This window comes from Otolemur garnettii, unplaced genomic scaffold (genome assembly GCF_000181295.1).
Source record: "Otolemur garnettii isolate 467f Iridium unplaced genomic scaffold, OtoGar3 scaffold00110, whole genome shotgun sequence".
In the NCBI taxonomy this organism is placed as follows: Eukaryota; Metazoa; Chordata; class Mammalia; order Primates; family Galagidae; genus Otolemur; species Otolemur garnettii.
Window position 1 is genome coordinate 3,742,517 of NW_003852505.1, and position 17,119 is coordinate 3,759,635.

At 39.0% G+C, this 17,119-nt stretch overlaps 1 protein-coding gene across 2 annotated transcripts in view; it reads right to left on the reverse strand.

Moving 5' to 3' along the window:
* The window catches only part of LAMP2 (lysosomal associated membrane protein 2), a 43,481-nt gene that overhangs the window by 17,801 nt on the left and 8,561 nt on the right, over positions 1 to 17,119 (reverse strand). For both annotated transcript variants that reach the window (XM_003797015.3, XM_012809662.2), the window contains exons 2-6: positions 11,218 to 11,342; positions 10,086 to 10,302; positions 3,565 to 3,723; positions 1,633 to 1,820; positions 786 to 908 (exon numbers count right to left, since the gene is read on the reverse strand). In XM_003797015.3, the coding sequence (XP_003797063.1) occupies positions 786 to 908; positions 1,633 to 1,820; positions 3,565 to 3,723; positions 10,086 to 10,302; positions 11,218 to 11,342 (812 nt within the window). The remainder of the gene's footprint in view (positions 1 to 785; positions 909 to 1,632; positions 1,821 to 3,564; positions 3,724 to 10,085; positions 10,303 to 11,217; positions 11,343 to 17,119) is intronic.

A 17,119-nucleotide genomic window follows, 5' to 3' on the forward strand; every position in this document is an offset into this window, starting at 1 on the left:
ACCGTACCCTACCAAGGGTGATATACTAAGACTCTGTCTCAAAAAAAAAAATTTAGAATAATAATTACTTTTCATAAGGTAGAAATAAATGTTCTCAAGAATTAATTTATGCTAGAAAGCAGCAGAATGGGTATGCTTAATCTGCAATTTTCTGTCTAGCTTTAAGCTCTTGATACAAGCATGAACAATCACAAAAATCTGAGTGCTTCCATTATAAACTATCCTGACTTAATGAATTAATGCATGTACTCACACGGAGCCATGTATCTACTAAGTATTTAATAAATGCTAGATATTCTTATTCCTGACACTATTACAAATAGTATAGTCTCCAAAAGGCTTAAAATATTATCATAAACATTATTTAATAACAACAGAGAAAAAGATTACCATGGAAATTACTTACATATGGATAGATTAGACAGATAGCTTTTCCTGATGTGAGTTAATTCTTGCTCCTACTCCCACAGCACTCTGTACTAACCTCTAGTCTGGCACTCATCCCATTTTGTATGCACCTAGACTCCTACTCCAGAGTCTATATAATGGCACAATGATCACTCTTACTGAACATTAATGCAAGAGCCAATCCATAGACCACTGCACAGACTCTGAGAGATGAACAGAGGTCAATGGACCACACTTTATAACTGAGTAGCACTGAAATGGAAAACAAAGGTAAATGCCCTCCTCCCCTACTGCCACACACACCTAACTACTTAGACTTTCAGATATATTTCTAAGAGTGAACCTAGAAATGAACTTTAGAAAAATAAGTTACTCACCACGGCAAAGACAAATTCTAGATACTTAATCGTGCTGCTATTCAGCCTAAGTAGAGCAGTTTGAGGCTGGCAGCTGCCTGTGATGTCAGTAGTATTGGGCTTAATGTTAATAACTGAAGCAACCTTTAGGAGAAGAGGGAGAAAAGGCATAGGTTAGTTTTAAGTTTACAGCAAAGACTTACTTTATTAAGACAAACTTCACTGCAGAACAAAAAATCCTTTGTCTGGATACTTAAATTCACATCATCTTAGTTTCAAAGTTGGCATGGGACCTCAAGCTATGACTCAGATATCTTAAAAAAAAAAAAAAAAGGGAAGCTTCCTCAGTAATGAGCCAAATGAAAACACACATTTTCATGGAGCACAAGAGCCATCTGTCTAGCCTGTTTAAGTTACAGGATTTGGAAACAATATTTGTTTACTGGCACTCCCTCTGCAATCTCGGTGGAACACTGCAACTGGAAGTGCCATCATGTACTTGAACACATCTGAGTCATCAAAGAGATGGAGAAACAGATAGTTGCACAGTTCCCGGACACCAACCTATAGTGCGTTTCAGATCAAAATATGAAGAAGTTATATTTTAAACTAACTGAAATAAAGATCAACTGTTGGTGCTCTGATCTACTGATGGCAAATAGAATCTAAACCTCAAAGAGTCCTATAAACTGCAAGGTTTACACTCCTTGAATATGACATTAACTCTTCAAAGCTCAACAGGTCAACAACAAATCGCCATTTAAAACTGAATCATTCTAGCAATGCTACCCTTGGGCTGAAAGTAGGATATGCAGTATTTGCAAAGAAATACAAAAAATGATGGAGGGATAAAAAGAGGCACCTATACCTTATCCTGAGTGATGTTCAGCTGCAGCCCCATGGTAGCCAGCAGACAAATACCATTGGTGCTATTAACCAAATAGTTTCCAGTCTCTGGTCTTTCCTTTGGAGTAGGTTTTGTAGTAGGAGACGGCATAGTGGTGTGAATGGTAGGTGCCACTGTTGTTGAAGTATTATCTTTACTGCACAAAAACTCTAAAATAAACCAAAAAGGATAAAAGAAACTAAAGTAGACTTTCTTTTAATTTATAAGGTCAGGGAAGAGCAAACTATTTCTCACTATAGAAGTCCAAGAGAGCCAAGAGGGTTATATTAGGGAAAGAGATTATCTTGATAGTATATTTTATTTTGTTTTCCTTTTTTAAAAATTAAATTGTAATACTGTACATGAATGCATTTATGGGGTACAATGTGCTGATTTTATATACAATTTGGAGTGCTTACATCAAACTGGTTAACATAGTCTTCACCTAATTGTTGTGTTAAGACATTTATACTCTACTCTTAATAGATATGAAATGTACCCTTGCAATATGCACCATAGGTAAGGTCCCACCGATTACCCTTCCTCCACCCAGCCTCCTCCCACTCCTCCCTTCTCCCTTCTCTTCCCTCCTTCTTTCGGGGCTATAGTTTTATCATTCATATGACAGTATGGGTGATTATATACTGGTTTCATAGTATATTTTAAACTAAATGAGGCAGAAGTTCTCAAATCGGTGCTTCATATACAATCTCTACACGTTATGATACAGCAGGTCAACTCAGGACAGGTCCAAATTTATCTTCTCACACATGGCTGCACATTCATCTTTTTCAGAACCTTAAGTCCTTTCATTACCAAAGAACTTCACCTGCCTCTGCCATAAAATTCAGAGATTGTAAGTCTGAAAACATTTCATCTCAACCCAGCTCGCCTTCTTCATTCTCACATACAACCACTAGAAGGAAGGATACTGTTTATTTGGGAAAAAGGTCTAGAAATCATTCGAGGATTTAAATATAAATAAACCTTATTTTTAAATTTTTGATACATATGGGGCACATGTGATTTTTGTTACATACACAGAATATGTAATAATCAAGTCAAATGAACTTTCAATTTGCTTTACTCCTATAACAAATCATAGGCATAGGTTATTTCAACCTCTTCTTAGGAATTGTTAATAGTTTTGCAGAACTAGTTGATAAGAATGTATTACATTTTCATAAAGCCATATGAAAGTTATAAAACCTAACAAATACAATCAGTATAACCTGGTTTCTTGTACCCTCAATGAATCCCCAACAATAAAAAAAAGGAAAAAAAAAGACTGAAAAATTCAACATTCAGATAGAAGCAGAGTGTGGAATGATGGACAATGGAGACTTGCAAGGTTGAAGGGGTGGAGGGATATGGATGAGGAGAGTTTCTTGTGGGTATAATTTGTGTTGCTCCAGTGATGGATGCACTGAAGGCCCTGACTTCATTACAATGTAATATATCAATATAGCAAAATTGTACTTGTACCCCATAAATATGTACAAATTTTAAAAATCTAAATTAAAAATGGACTGAGAAAAAAACAAAATTCAAGATCAGAACACAGAAATCTAATATCTAAACTTCAGTCTTGGAATGGCTTAACAACTGTTGATCAAGCTATTTGAGGATCTGTTCAAACAAAGATTAGGTTTTAATAGCTGAAAACATTATGGGTAGAGCCTTTTAAAAGACTATTCCACAACAAGTAGATTATAAACTTTTAAATTGCAAATTCCACAAGAATAAGAATTGCTATTATTTACAAAACTTTACAGCTTTATGGAAGCTATGAATAAGCTCTACTATATTTAACTTAATAAATGCTTTCAGATAACGACTTCAAAGAAAGCTACCTGGTATACTCTAATCTTAAATTAGGATCCAAGTACAGAAATATATACTTTAAGTACTCACCTTTGGTACTCACTGTGCCATTTTGGACAAAAGCTTGTACGTGAACATCCCAATAGTGCTGGACAACATTATTACTTTTTAGAGTTGATAAACTATTACATCTAAAGATCTCATTCAATGGAATTGTGATTTCCGGAACTTCAAGAACAGTAATAATTCCTATAAAACGAGATTAACAATGGCTGTTTCCAAAGAGGTAGGAGAAAAGTAGTAACATAAATGTGACAAAAGGCATGGTATGCTCATGGGAATTACAAATTCACTGTGCCTGAAACATAGGGAGTAGGGAGAGGAAATAACAGGGGTTAAGAAGGAAAGACAAGTTCCAAGTTGGTCACACTTTGAAGTATTTTCTATCTAAGGACAACGTGCACTTTTTTGTTAACAGTAGAGGGCTAGCTTCAGTTTTCAGTGCAGGAAATAACACACACACATAATATATTCTAAGAGAGACAGAAAATTTTTAGGGGAGAGACAGAGGAGAAAACTTTTCAGGGAAGCCACTTAAGAAGAAACCAGTTAGAAGGCTGATGGCCAGGTTAAGGTGAAGAGATGGTTGCCTAAACTAAGATGGTGAGGGCCAGTAAAAAGAGAGCAAATAAGCCAAATTGAGAACACCTACCTAAGTAAAATCAACAGGACCTAGGGACTATAAGTAAGGAAGCAGGAGAGATTTTATAATGAATCCTTATTTTTATACTACTATCCCAAAGTAAGTTGTATTAACTCTAATGATCTTATAGAACCTCATCCTGGGTAGAATTCAAAGACTTCATTTTCTGTACAGATTTTTTTTTTTTTAATTGAGACAGAGTCTCACTCTGTCACCCTCAGTAGAGTACTATAATATCATAGCTCACAGCAACCTCAAACTCTTGGGCTCAAGCGATTCTCTTGCCTCAGCCTCCCTAGTAGCTGGGACTACAGGCATCTGCCACAACACCTGGCTATTTTTTTTTAGCAGGCCCAGGCTAGGTTCAAACCCACCAGCCCTGGCACATGTGGCTGGCGCCCTAACCACTGAGCAACAGGCGCCCAGACTGTACAGAGTTTTTATCAGAATGCCTACAGTGAAACTTCAAAAGGCTATGATCATTCTCATCCACTCAAATCATTTAGTTTCTTTTAGAGAAGCAAAAAGGAAGGAAGGTAGGTATTCGACGTCATTAAGATAGGCTGCTTTCTTTATCTATCATGTAGCAAGTAGCCACTTAATGCTGCCTTGGCACCCCCTAATGGCCAAAGGAATTTTTTTAAACCAATGAACTAGAACATTTTTCTCAAAACTGTTTCTTACCATTAACAAAAACGAACAGAAATGTAAACTGACTGTATATAGCTAGACCTTAAAAATAAATAAGAAAAAAAAACAAGTTGTAGGGCAGCACCTATGGCTCAGTGAGTGGGGCACGGGTCCCATATACTGAGGGTGGCAGGTTCGAACCCAGTCCCGACCAAACTGCAACAAAAAAATAGCCAGGAGTTTTGAGAGGCGCCTGTAGTCCCAGCTACTCGGGAGGATGAGGCAAGAGAATAGTCTAAGCCCAGGAGTTTGAGGTTGCTGTGAGCTGTGAAGCCACAGCACTCTACTGAGGGCAACAAAGTAAGACTCTATCTCTAAAAAACAAACAAACAAAAAAGTTGCAGACATATTAAACTATGTATTGTTTATGAAAATGTGCTTATGTAGTAAAATATAAACACACAGACAGGAAGGCTACCCCCAAAATTTATGAGGGTGGTTGCCTCTGAGCAGCCAGGGAGGAACAGGTCTGGGGAGTGAGGCCCAAGGAAACTTCACTTGTGTCTGCAGGGGTTTATTTCTTTAAAGAAGAAAAAAAAATGCAATAAACATAAAAAAATGGCCTTTGTTAATTTGGAATAAGGGATACATGTGGTCTGTTATATTACTCTCTATACTTTTCTGTATTTTAATCATGAAGGCTATATAACCAGTTTGATGAAAATATTTCAAATTGTATACAAAAACAGCACACTGTATCCCATGATAGTATTAATGTACACAGCTATGATTTTAAAAAAATGTTTTTTTTCTTTTTTGGGGGACAAAGTCTTACTATGCCAGCCTCGGTAGAGTGCCGTGGTGTCACAGCTCACAGCAACCTCAAACTCTTGGGCTTAAGCAATTCACTTGCCTCAGCCTCCCAAGTAACTGCGACTACAGGCACCTGCCACGATGCCCAGCTATTTTTTGGTTGCAGTTATCATTGTTGTTTAGCTGGCCCGGGGTGGGCTCGAACCCGCCACCCTTGGTGTATGTGGCTGGCACCGTAACCACTGTGCTATGTGTGCCAAGCCCATAAAAATGTTCTTAAAATGAAAATAGCAACTTCATCATTACTTTAATTATCAGATGCCTAAAAATAAGTTAGTAAGTATTTTGAAATACTAAATTATTTCTTTTTCTGGCTGGGGCTGGGTTTGAACCCACCACCTTCAGTATATGGGGCTGGCGCCCTACTCCTTTGAGCCACAGGCACTGCCCCTCTTTTTTTTTTTTTTTAACAGTCACTTTGTCACCCTGGGTAAAGTGCTGTGCCATCACAGCTCACAGCAACCTCAAACTCCTGGGCTTAAGCGATTCTCTTGCCTCAGTTTCCTAAGTAGTTGGACTACAGGCGCCCGCCACAATGCCCGGCTATTTTTTGGTTGTAGTTGTCATTGTTTGGCAGGTCCAGGCTGCAATCAAACCCGTCAGCTCTGGTGTATGTGGCTGGCGCCTTAGCTGCTTGAGCTATAGGCGCCACCACTAAAGTGATCCTTTTGCCTCAGTCTACTGAGTAGTCAGGACTACAGGTGCTCACCACAACATCCAGCTATTTTTTAAAGATGGAGTCTCGGTCTTGCTCAGGCTGATCTTGAACTCCTGAGCTCAAGCAATCAACTCACCTTGGCCTCCCAGAGCACTGGGATTATAGGTATGAGCCACCGTACCCAGCCTGAAATACTAAATTATTTCGAAAATAATTTTCAACAGTCCATTTGAGGAAGCCATTTTAAATTTCAAATATAATAGAATATTCATAGTTGACCACTCCTTAAGTTGACCTAATTTTCATAGACTGGACATGCACCACATGTACTAAGGCCTTGTTCCTTATATTGACCACTTCCGTATTTTCTAGAACCTCTATAAGTTGACTAAACAAGGGACTGTAACAAACTATGGTCAACATACAGTAATGGTCAACATAAGGATCTAGGCCTACTGTACTGATATGTACATGAAGTATCATGTCCAGTCTATGAAAATTAGGTCAACTTAAGGGGGTGGTCAACTATGGAAGTTCTCCTATAGTTTCAAGTATCTTATTACATAAAAGCTGGTAGTAAAAAAGTAATCTTCCCCTTATTTAAAATAAACTGGGATGAGAAAAGTGTTAATATTTTAGAATCCATACATAGTTTTTCTATCCAAAGGTGTCAGATTAAACTCCTCTCCCTCCTGTTCCTGCTGCTCCCTTGGTCTAGGCATTTATTACATCAGCCCTCAATTACTATAACAGCCTCTTAAACTGGCATCTTTGCCTGCAGTCTCTTCACTTCTAAATTAATCCTGGAGAATATTCTTTATAAACTACTGTCTCTGTTTTTGTTATATCATTCTCCTGCTTAAAAAACCTAAGATGGTTCCCAAGTGCCTCTCCCATCAAGCTAAATGCCTTTCCTTGGCTTCCAAGCCCCCCCACCCCCGCCATACAATTTAGGCCCTCTGCACTTAGCCATCTTTATTTTCCTTCTGCTACACACACGGCCTCTATTTTAATCCGGCAGCTCTCCAATTACTGCTGCACGCACTATGCTTCCCCCTGCTGGAAAAGCCCTGCTCAAAATCCTCTGCTTGCTCAAGTTCTACCATTAGCCAGAGTTTCAGCATTGGTCCTACTTCTCTACCAAGCTTTGTCACTCCTCTAACACACACTGACCCCCTCCTTTCTACTCCTAATTGGGACCACTTGTGGGAACACTTTTAAATCAGGCACTCTTCACCACAGGAATACACAGGTGGGCTTCAGGGACTATGTATCATATGCAAAGTCTGCTATTTACTTTTTTGAGAGAGAGGGTCTAGAGCAGCGGTTCTCAATCTGTGGGTCGCGACCCCTTTGGGGGTTGAACGACCCTTTCACAGGAGTCGCCTAAGACCATCCTGCATATCAGATATTTACATTACGATTCATAACAGTGGCAAAATTACAGTTAGGAAGTAGCAACAAAACTAATTTTATGGTTGGGGGTCAGCACAACATGAGGGACTGTATTAAAGGGTCTCGGCATTAGGAAAGTTGAGAACCACTGGTCTAGAGCTTTCCTCACATTGTCACAAGAGATTTATAAACCCTCTACTCTTAAAACAAAAATACAAACAACGAAGTCTGACTGAGCTCAATGCTTTCCAATTTTTCCATAAAACTTGGGGACACAATTTAGCTTTGTCTCTCCAGGTAGGTTTTAAGCTCCTCGAAAGTGAAGGGCAAATCTTACACTAGTTCTGAAAGACAGTGCAGGCCACCAAAGATAAATATGTAAGACAGCCAATAACCACTTGTTTTAGTTATCCTGGCAAACTAAGAGACTAGTAAAAAGAAAACTAGGGTTTGATTTCCAACTCTCAGTAGGCAGTACTTCCCAAGTTTTACATGAACCCATTCACTTTTGATCTTTAAAATACGATCTTTTGGGTCTCAGTGCCTATAGCGCAGTAGTTACAGTGCCAGCCACATACATTGAAGATGGTGAGTTCAAGCCTGGCCTGGGCCAGCTAAACAACAATGACAACTACAACAAAAAATAGCCGGGCATGGGCAGTGCCTGTGGCTCAAAGGAGTAGGGCACTGGCCCCATATACCAGAGGTGGTGGGTTCAGACCCAGCCCCAGCCAAAAACTGCAAAAAAAAAAAAAAAAAAAAGGTTTAAAAAATAGCTGGGCATTGTGGCAGGTGCCTGTAGTCCCAGCTACTTGGGAGGCTAAGGCAAGAGAATTGCTTCAGCCTGAGTTTGAGGTTGCTGGGAGCTGGGAGCTGGGATGCCACAGCACTCTACCAAGGGCGACATAATGAGATTCTGTCTCAAAAAAATAATAAAATAAAATATGATCTTTTCACATCCACAAGTCCAGATGAGTTATTAATCTCCAGTTCTAGACAACTAAAGCCCATATGCCTATGTTTCTAGGGTCAGAATGAAACACTGTGAGAAGAGCTAAACTACTACAAATGCCATGTGAACCCAAACTCAACAGAGGGGGAAGAAAGAAGAGAATTTTACCCCTAACAAAATTAAAATCCTCACTGTCTATACCTTTAAAATATTTTAGTACCCATTTCAGTTTGGGGAATTACAAGAATTGCCTAATTGCCAATGCCTTCCCAATTTTTTTTGACCTAAAATTGTCTCAAAATAACAGTAAATGTTGATTTTAGTCATTTTACAGTAGTCCCCCCCTTATCTGTGGTTTCACTTTCCCCAGTTTCAGTGACCTGTGGTCAACTGAGGTCTGAAAACATTCAATGGAAAATTCCAGAAATAAACAATTCATAAGTTTTAAATTGCAAGCTATTCTGAGTTAGCGTGATGAAATCTCTCCCCATCTACTCCATCCCACCCAGGACATGAATCATCCCTTTGTCCAGTGTATCCACATACTGAAGACACTGGATAGGGTTTGGTGCTATCCGTGGTTTCAAGCGTCTACAGGGGGCCTTGAAATGATATTCCCCTTATATCAGCAGGGACTACTGTACCTTTAATGAATCATCATTTACTTTTCAGTTAAAATCCTATCCGAATGGTAAAAAGATATGAACATGAGCCATGCTTCCTAGTCTCAGGTTGTCAAACTTGTACACATTTAATCCAGTAATTAGTATTTTCTCATTCAATCAATATGTAGTACCCACTATTGAATGAAATGAGTAATAGTTAATTTAATAAATAATTTAATATGTAATAAATAATATTTATTTAATAGTGTATGAATTCTGTAGATCCACAGACTTTGCTTCAGACACCAAAGTCACTCACTTACTAGACTGTATGAGCTTTGGGCAAGTCATTCAATCTTACCAAGCCTCATTCCCTTTACCAGTAAAACTGAGCTAACATCTACTTCCTAGGGTTGCTGTTAAGGATTAAGTGAAGTGCTGCTGCGGGTAACAAAGTTAGGGTAATATCTGGTACAGAGCAAGGAACTCAATGACAGCAAACATCTTCACTGAGTCAAACGTGGTCAAATGTGTTGTGCATGGGGCTGGGTCAGAGGAGTATAAAAACATGAAGTTTCCATTCTAGTTAGGAAAACAGACATTTGTAATAATTTTTAAATACATTTTTATCATTCATAAAAAGCACTTTTTTTTTTTTGCAGTTTTTGGTCAGGGCCGGGCTTGAACCTGCCACCTCCAGTATATGGGGCCGGTGCCCTACACCTTGAGCCACAGGCACCATCCCCATTCATAAAAAGCAAGAGAACATAACACAAATGCAATTCTTAAGGTTACCTTTATCTTCAGCATCAGGAAATATTGTTTTGTCACTAGTATTGTAGGAAAATGAGATGTTGTGAATTGAATAATGAGAAGATGCCATCTTAGTAAAATTCACCATCCAGGAAAAACCAGATCCAAACTGCACTGCTATTTTGGGACCATTCTGATCATCCCCACAAATACTTCCATTATATGTCACAGTGCCAAAGTCCGAAATGGTTACATTTTTCTAAAAGAAATAGAATTTTAGAGTGAGGAACAAATAGGCAGCAAAGAAGACCAAGCATTTATGTAAGGTACATCACTTCAGCCTAAATCACACATTCCCAATGTCCAAGTTGCCCTTTGCCTGGTTTGCTGTGCAAACCCACCTCAGATTCTTTAGCTACATACCAGTTCTCTGGACAAATTCATGCGTGTCTAAAAAGAAAAGGAAAATTAGCCTAAACTGCTGTTCTTAAACTTACTTTAAAAAAAAATTAGATTGTCAGTAGGCAGGACCTTAATGAAAACCCCAAAGAAGGGAGATTTATTTATTTATTTATTTACCCAGGCTGGAGTACAATGTGATCATAGCTCACTGTAACCTTGAATTCCTGGGCTCAAGTGAGCCTCTAGCCTTAGCATCGAAAGCAGCTGAGATTACAGTATACAGTGTGCCACTATGCATGCCCTGCCTACTTTATTTTTATTCTTTTGTAGAGACAGGGTCTTGCTATCTTATCCAGGCTGGTCTTGAATTCCTAGCTTCAAGCTATCCTCTTGACTTGGCCTCTCTCAGAATGCTGTGATTACATAAGCCACCATACCCAGGCAGATTTTAATAGCAAGCTACTTTTAAAAAGAGCAAGCTTTAGTGTCAGTACATTTTAAACACATCACAAAAATAGTTAGATCTGAACACCGTATGGTCTTAGATGATTTGCCCTTAACCAACTTTAAGAAAAACTCCAGAGAACCAATCAGAGGAAATTTTAATTTCAACACTAAACAAAATACCTTGAAGTGTATATGTTTAAAAAAGCCCAGAGTTTAAGTGTTAAGTCACTTAACATGAAATTTTATTCACGTATCTAAAGCATAAAGAGTCAGAATTAAATTACTACTATAAAACTCAAAAAGAAAAATTAAAATATTTACTTACCTGAGTTTTGTTTGTAGTTTCATAGTATACTGTGAAATCCATCTGCCATTTTGCATAAAGGCAAGTGGAGTTTCCTGAATCTTTCAAAGTAAGTTCCAATGCATAAGAGGGGACATGGACAGCTCCTAGATTTATGTACAAAAAAGATTTTAAAATCATACTACGATAGTATATATAATAAATTTCAAAAATAAAAGCAAGCTCAGTCTACCACTGAAATCCAACCAGCTCTAAAATGAAACAAAATATTTTTTGATATATATGGTATCCTGTTGATTGTTTTTCTCTGTGTTTTTGATGGAATCCTATCGATAAAGTTAGCACTATCTCTTCCCAAAATAATGGTTAATAGAGCTAGGATGCTTAGGTAATGGTAGAGACTGGTATCATTTGCCTTCTGTTGCCTAATAATCATTTCCACGTTCACCTGTGCCTTGCTAGTTTTATTTTAGGCAATTATGGTTGGAGTGTTAGGACTTTTTTTTTTAAGAGATGGGGTCTTTGCTCTGTTGCCCAGGCTGGAGTGAAGTGGTACAATCACAGCTCACTGCAGCCTCCAACTCCTGGGCTCAACTCCTGCTTTAGCCTCTCGAGCAGCTAAGACTACAAGTCTGACCACCGCACCCAACCAGGACTTTTGGTTTTTGAGGTAAATAAAGTAAGGGGAAACCTGGTAGGGGTGTTAAACTCCTGCTTCTCTCAGACCAGCTGGTGAAACATTCTCTGCAAAAATAATTATAGACAGTGAAACCTGGTTTCTTGTACCCTCAATGAATCCCCAAAAATAAATTAAAAAAAAATAATTATAGATCTGAAGCTCTATATTCTTGTTTCAAATCCTTTACAAGCTATGTGACCTATGACACACAGATGTCTTTCTAACCTATTTTATTCTGATGTAATAAGATGTAGAATAGCTCTTTCAAAGCGTATCTATCACATGATCAAAGAAGCAGAGTTGCAAAAGACTGTTAGAGCCATAATAAAAAGGTCTTTTTTTATAAAAGCAAAGTTTACTTGTTTCACTTTAAAATTTAACCCATCAGTCTGGCCGATGCCTTTTTTGACAGATTCAAAGTTACTTCCTAAATTCTCAACCTGCTACCACCTCTTGAAGCAGAGATACTTTAGAGAGATAGAAAAGCCTTGGGACTTTTCAGCTAACTCAACTCCAATCTTCTATACTTACATATTAACACTACCTACTCAACTGAAGAGCCCAAGGACTCAAAATACTAATTTAGAGGAAGGCAAATATGCCAGCAAATGCAACAGCAGCATAAATATTGGGCAACCGTGTTAGGGTTCTCTTCACTGTCTCACACATTACCCAAGGGGTAAGTTGCTTCCTGTAAAGATAGCTGCATACCTTTTAATGATATCCGAGCAATCCAGTGTCATCTACAGGGGTAGGGACAAGCTGTACACAAAAATGTCCTAAGAGGAATACCAAGAAGGTGTGCCTCAGCAACAGCTTTCACATTGTATCTATCGTCATGCTCTGGAGACCTGGATGCCTCAACATGCCCGAATACCGTGCTTAAGCTTGTGGTTACTGACAATGACTAAATGTATTGGCTATGGCTCAAGACCTTGTGAGGCCTAAATAGGTTTCTTTTCTTTTCTTTTTTTTTTTTTTTTTTTTTGAGACAGAGTCTCAAGCTGTGGCCCTGGGTAGAGTGCTATGAAGTCGCAGCTCACAGCAACCTCAAACTCTTGGGCTTAAACAATTCTCTTGCTTCAGCCTCCCAAGTAGCTGAGACTACAGGTGCCTGCCACAATGCCCCGCTATTTTTTTGTTGTTGCAAATGTCATTGTTGTTTAGCAGGCCCGGGCCGGGTTCGAACCCACCTGCCTCGGAGTATGTGGCTGACGCCCTAACCATTGAGCTACAAGCGCCAAGCCCCTAAGTAGGTTTTATGACCACTCTTTTGTAAGCACAATATGGAAGGGAGCTGTCATACTGATCCAAAGCTACCCTACAGTGATGCTGAGAATATCAACTTACAATTTTAAGAATATCAACTTACAATTTTTCTAATCAACTGGAAGTTTACTTTTTACATGTAGTTTCTCACAGTCTTATTTGAAGTCCCTAGCTTTAGCATAATATTCTCCTTGTATTCAAGACATTCAACATTACTAAAAATAACCAGGAAAAGCCTCACATGTGTTAAACATTTTCTTTCTGAAGGTATTATAGCAGTAGGAAGAAAAATCATGTAAAACAGTAAAAGAAATCAATGTGTTCTGTGGTGTGAGAACTGAAATTTTATGAAGGAGAAGAAGGCACAGGTTGGGATTTCAAATTTATCACTTGAAATAAAATTGAACATAGTCTACCTGGCGTCCCCTAAAAGAGAACTGGGAATGCCCTGAGGGCTCCAGCACACTGGTTCTATTCCCTTTTTGCAAGGAACAGTGATCCTTTCCACGTCCTGCTCCTCATCTCCAACTGCACAGGTATCACTTATACTCAGATGCCTCGCACCTCAGATCAACTACTCCCAAACTAAAATTCATTTTTTTGCTTCCTCCAAACGAGTTCCCCCCACAGCCTCTCCAGGTGAAAGGCAGGACCCATCACTCAGGCTTAGAGGTTTTGGAAAATTTCTCTTTCATTCTCTTTTCCTGCAAATTTCCTCTTACATCTAACCTTTGGCCTTTTATTTCTACTCCAAATTTACCACCCTGCCTTAAATTAGGACAGACAACTCCTAGCTGCCCCTAGAAGTGCTGCCAGCTTAATAGTCCTTAAATACCACTTCCTTTTAGGATACTTACTTGTTTAAAGATTTTTACTGGCTCCAAAATTCCCATATTTAATTTGAATTCCTCTGCCTGACTTTCAAAGTAACCCTTAATCTTGTCCCACCCTATTCCTTCAACTTTTCTCAAAACATTTCCCAGAACACACCCTTTAATCTGGCTAAACTTGTTTCCACTGGACCCAAATGCTAGCTTCTGTTCAGGCTTTACCCCAGGGCTTTTGTTGTTCCTAACACTTGAAATTCACTTTCTTCTACTGACCTAAATGTTAACCACAAGATGGATTTTACTCTCATTTTGGTGGCCCCCAAATCTGAAACCTCCCCTCTTTGTTACAATTTCTAGCAGGTATTTCCACCTACTATAAAAGCCGAAAATGTTGGTTACTTGCTTTCCCAGCTGCCTTTGCAGCAAGGAGGTACACTTGTGCTAGGCGCTGCCTAATAAAGGTATCTACCCCAGACTTTGAATAAGAGGGCTGCAAATGGAAGGGAGGGGGTGTTAGGAGGGTGGAGTAGCGCAGCTACAGCAAGATCAAGGTCAGCAGAGCAAGCTGCAGCTTCAGGCATGGTGGTGGTAACAGTTCACTGGCATGATGTGGGGCACTGAATCAGGCTTTGGCCTATACAGCCAAGAGTGGCAGTAATTCTCACTTACCCAGTATATATTTTTAACAAAGCAAACATTTTATTGATACGCAACATACAGAAAAATACATAGCATATCATATGTAAGGGAAAAGTGCACATAAAATTGACTCTGTAACTCAAAGCATTTTCACAAACCAAATCCACTTGTATCAAGAAACAAGTACAGGCTAGGCACCCATAGCACAGTGGCTACGGTGCCAGCCACATACACTGAGGCTGGTGGGTTCAAACCCAGCCCTGGCCAGCTAAACAATGAAAACTGCAACAAAAAATAGCCAGGCATTGTGGTGGGTGCCTATAGGCCCAGCTACTTGGGAGGCTGAGGCAAGAAAATCACTTAAGCCTAAGAGTTTGAGGTTGCTGTGATCTGTGACGCCACAGCACTCTACCAAGGGTGACACTGTAAGACCGTCTCGAAGAAAAAAAAAAAGTACATCTGACCTTTGATCACAGGTTTGCATGAGTCCTTTTAAACACAGATTTTTTTCCACCCCTGAGAAGGCAAGACTAATCCCTCCTGTTTCTCTTCCTCCTTATGATTTTTTGTTTTGTTTTGTTTTTTGAGACAGGTTTCAGATTTGGGGGCCACCAAAATGAGAGTCTCAAGCTGTTGTCCTTGGTAGAGTGCTGTGGCATCACAGCTCACAACAACCTCAAACTTTTGGGCTTAAGCAATTCTCTTGTCTCCGCCTCCCAAGTAGGTGGGACTACAGGTGCCTGCCACAACGCCTGGCTATTTTTGGTTGCCATTGTTATTTAGCTGTTCCAGGCCGGGTTCGAACCCACCACTCCTGGTGTATGTGGCTGGTGCCGTAACCATTGTGCTACAGGTGCCAAGCCATGATTTTCTTAATAACATTTTCTCTCTAGTTTATGGTAAGGATATAGTATATAATACATGTAACATACAAAATACATGTTAATCAACATGTTTATGTTGTTGGTAAGGCTTCCTTCCAGTCAACAGTTGGTTATTAGTAGTAGTTAAGTTCTTGGGGAGTCAAAAGTTATATGTGGATTCTCGACTGTGTAGGTGGCTGATGTCCCTAACCCCCATGTTGTTTAAGGGTCAACTATACTGCCAGCGCCTCCCTTCTCCCTTCTTTCCCCTTCTAGTTACTACTATCCCCCTCCCAAGGGTAACTTCTATCCTGACTTCTGACAGTATGGATTAGTTTTATCTGTTTTTCAAGCTGGTATCAATGGAATCATTCATTATGCTCTCTTTTGTGTCTGGCTTATTTCACTCAATATTATGTTTTATGAGATTCGCCCATGTTGCCCATAATTATGGTTTATTCATTCTCACTGCTGTACTGGGTGAATATTATACAACTTATCTATGCTACTGTTGATGGGCATCTGGCTAGTTTCCAGTTTGGTTCTATTACAAATGCCACTAGATACAGTCCTGCACATATTGGTAAACACATATGTGTGTTTGTTGGGTATATATCTAGGAATGAAACTGTAGGGTCAAATGGTAATATGTCCTGTTATCTTTTTAATAAATTCCTTTCTGCTTCAAATCAATCAAATTTTATTTGTCTTGCTTGCAATTAAGAACCTGAACTGATATGCTATCTATTTTTTAGCAGTCATTTTCTCCACAAGGCTTTCCTTGAGTATAAAAGCCTGCAGGAACAATAATGCATTCCCCACACTTCAGTATATTTTATGCTATTCTGAATTATTCAGTTATTTTATACCAGTAAATGCTGTTCCCTCGTACTGTCATAAGTACCAAAACAGGAGTTTTTGACTGTCACTTCACAACAAACTGGTGTATCATGGTAAATTATAGTATACAGCAAGGAATTTGTTACTAACAAAAAAGTACCAAAGTCTATGAATGAATGATATATATGCATAAATTCAAGATTCCCTTTTGATAATATTTCTGTCATTCATTCGAATTCCAATATGCTCCCTTGATCAGATGATCTTATTTATGCCATAGTCTCTAACAGTGTGCCTTTTATATGAAAGTCATCTATCATGGGTGTCATGGTAGAGAAGACCAAGTCTATTACTTTTCTTCTATCTCCTATCATTCCAAAGACTGCTGAATACATATTAGATTTTCAGTAAATACTGATTGATTATATCAAAGTGAAAATACCCTGCAATAAGGATCTGAAATATAGCTTAATCTAATTATAGAAAGGCCAGTCCTTTAGTGCCTCCAAATCTTGAATCTAACAGTCTTCTGCATACTCCCTCAAACCCCATGTCAGGTTTTTCCCCAATAAATTTTGACATAAATTTCAAGCTAAGAATAATGCTTTTCTCATAAGGTAAGTTTGTGGTTGAAATATTTACACTTTGGGGCAGCGCCTGTGGCTCAGTGAGTAAGGTGCCAGCCTCATATATTAAGGGTGGCAGGTTCGAACCCGGTCCCGGCCAAACTGCAACAAAAAATAGCCAGGCATTGTGGCAGGCACCTGTAGTCCCAGCTACTCAGGAGGCTGAGGCAAGAGAAT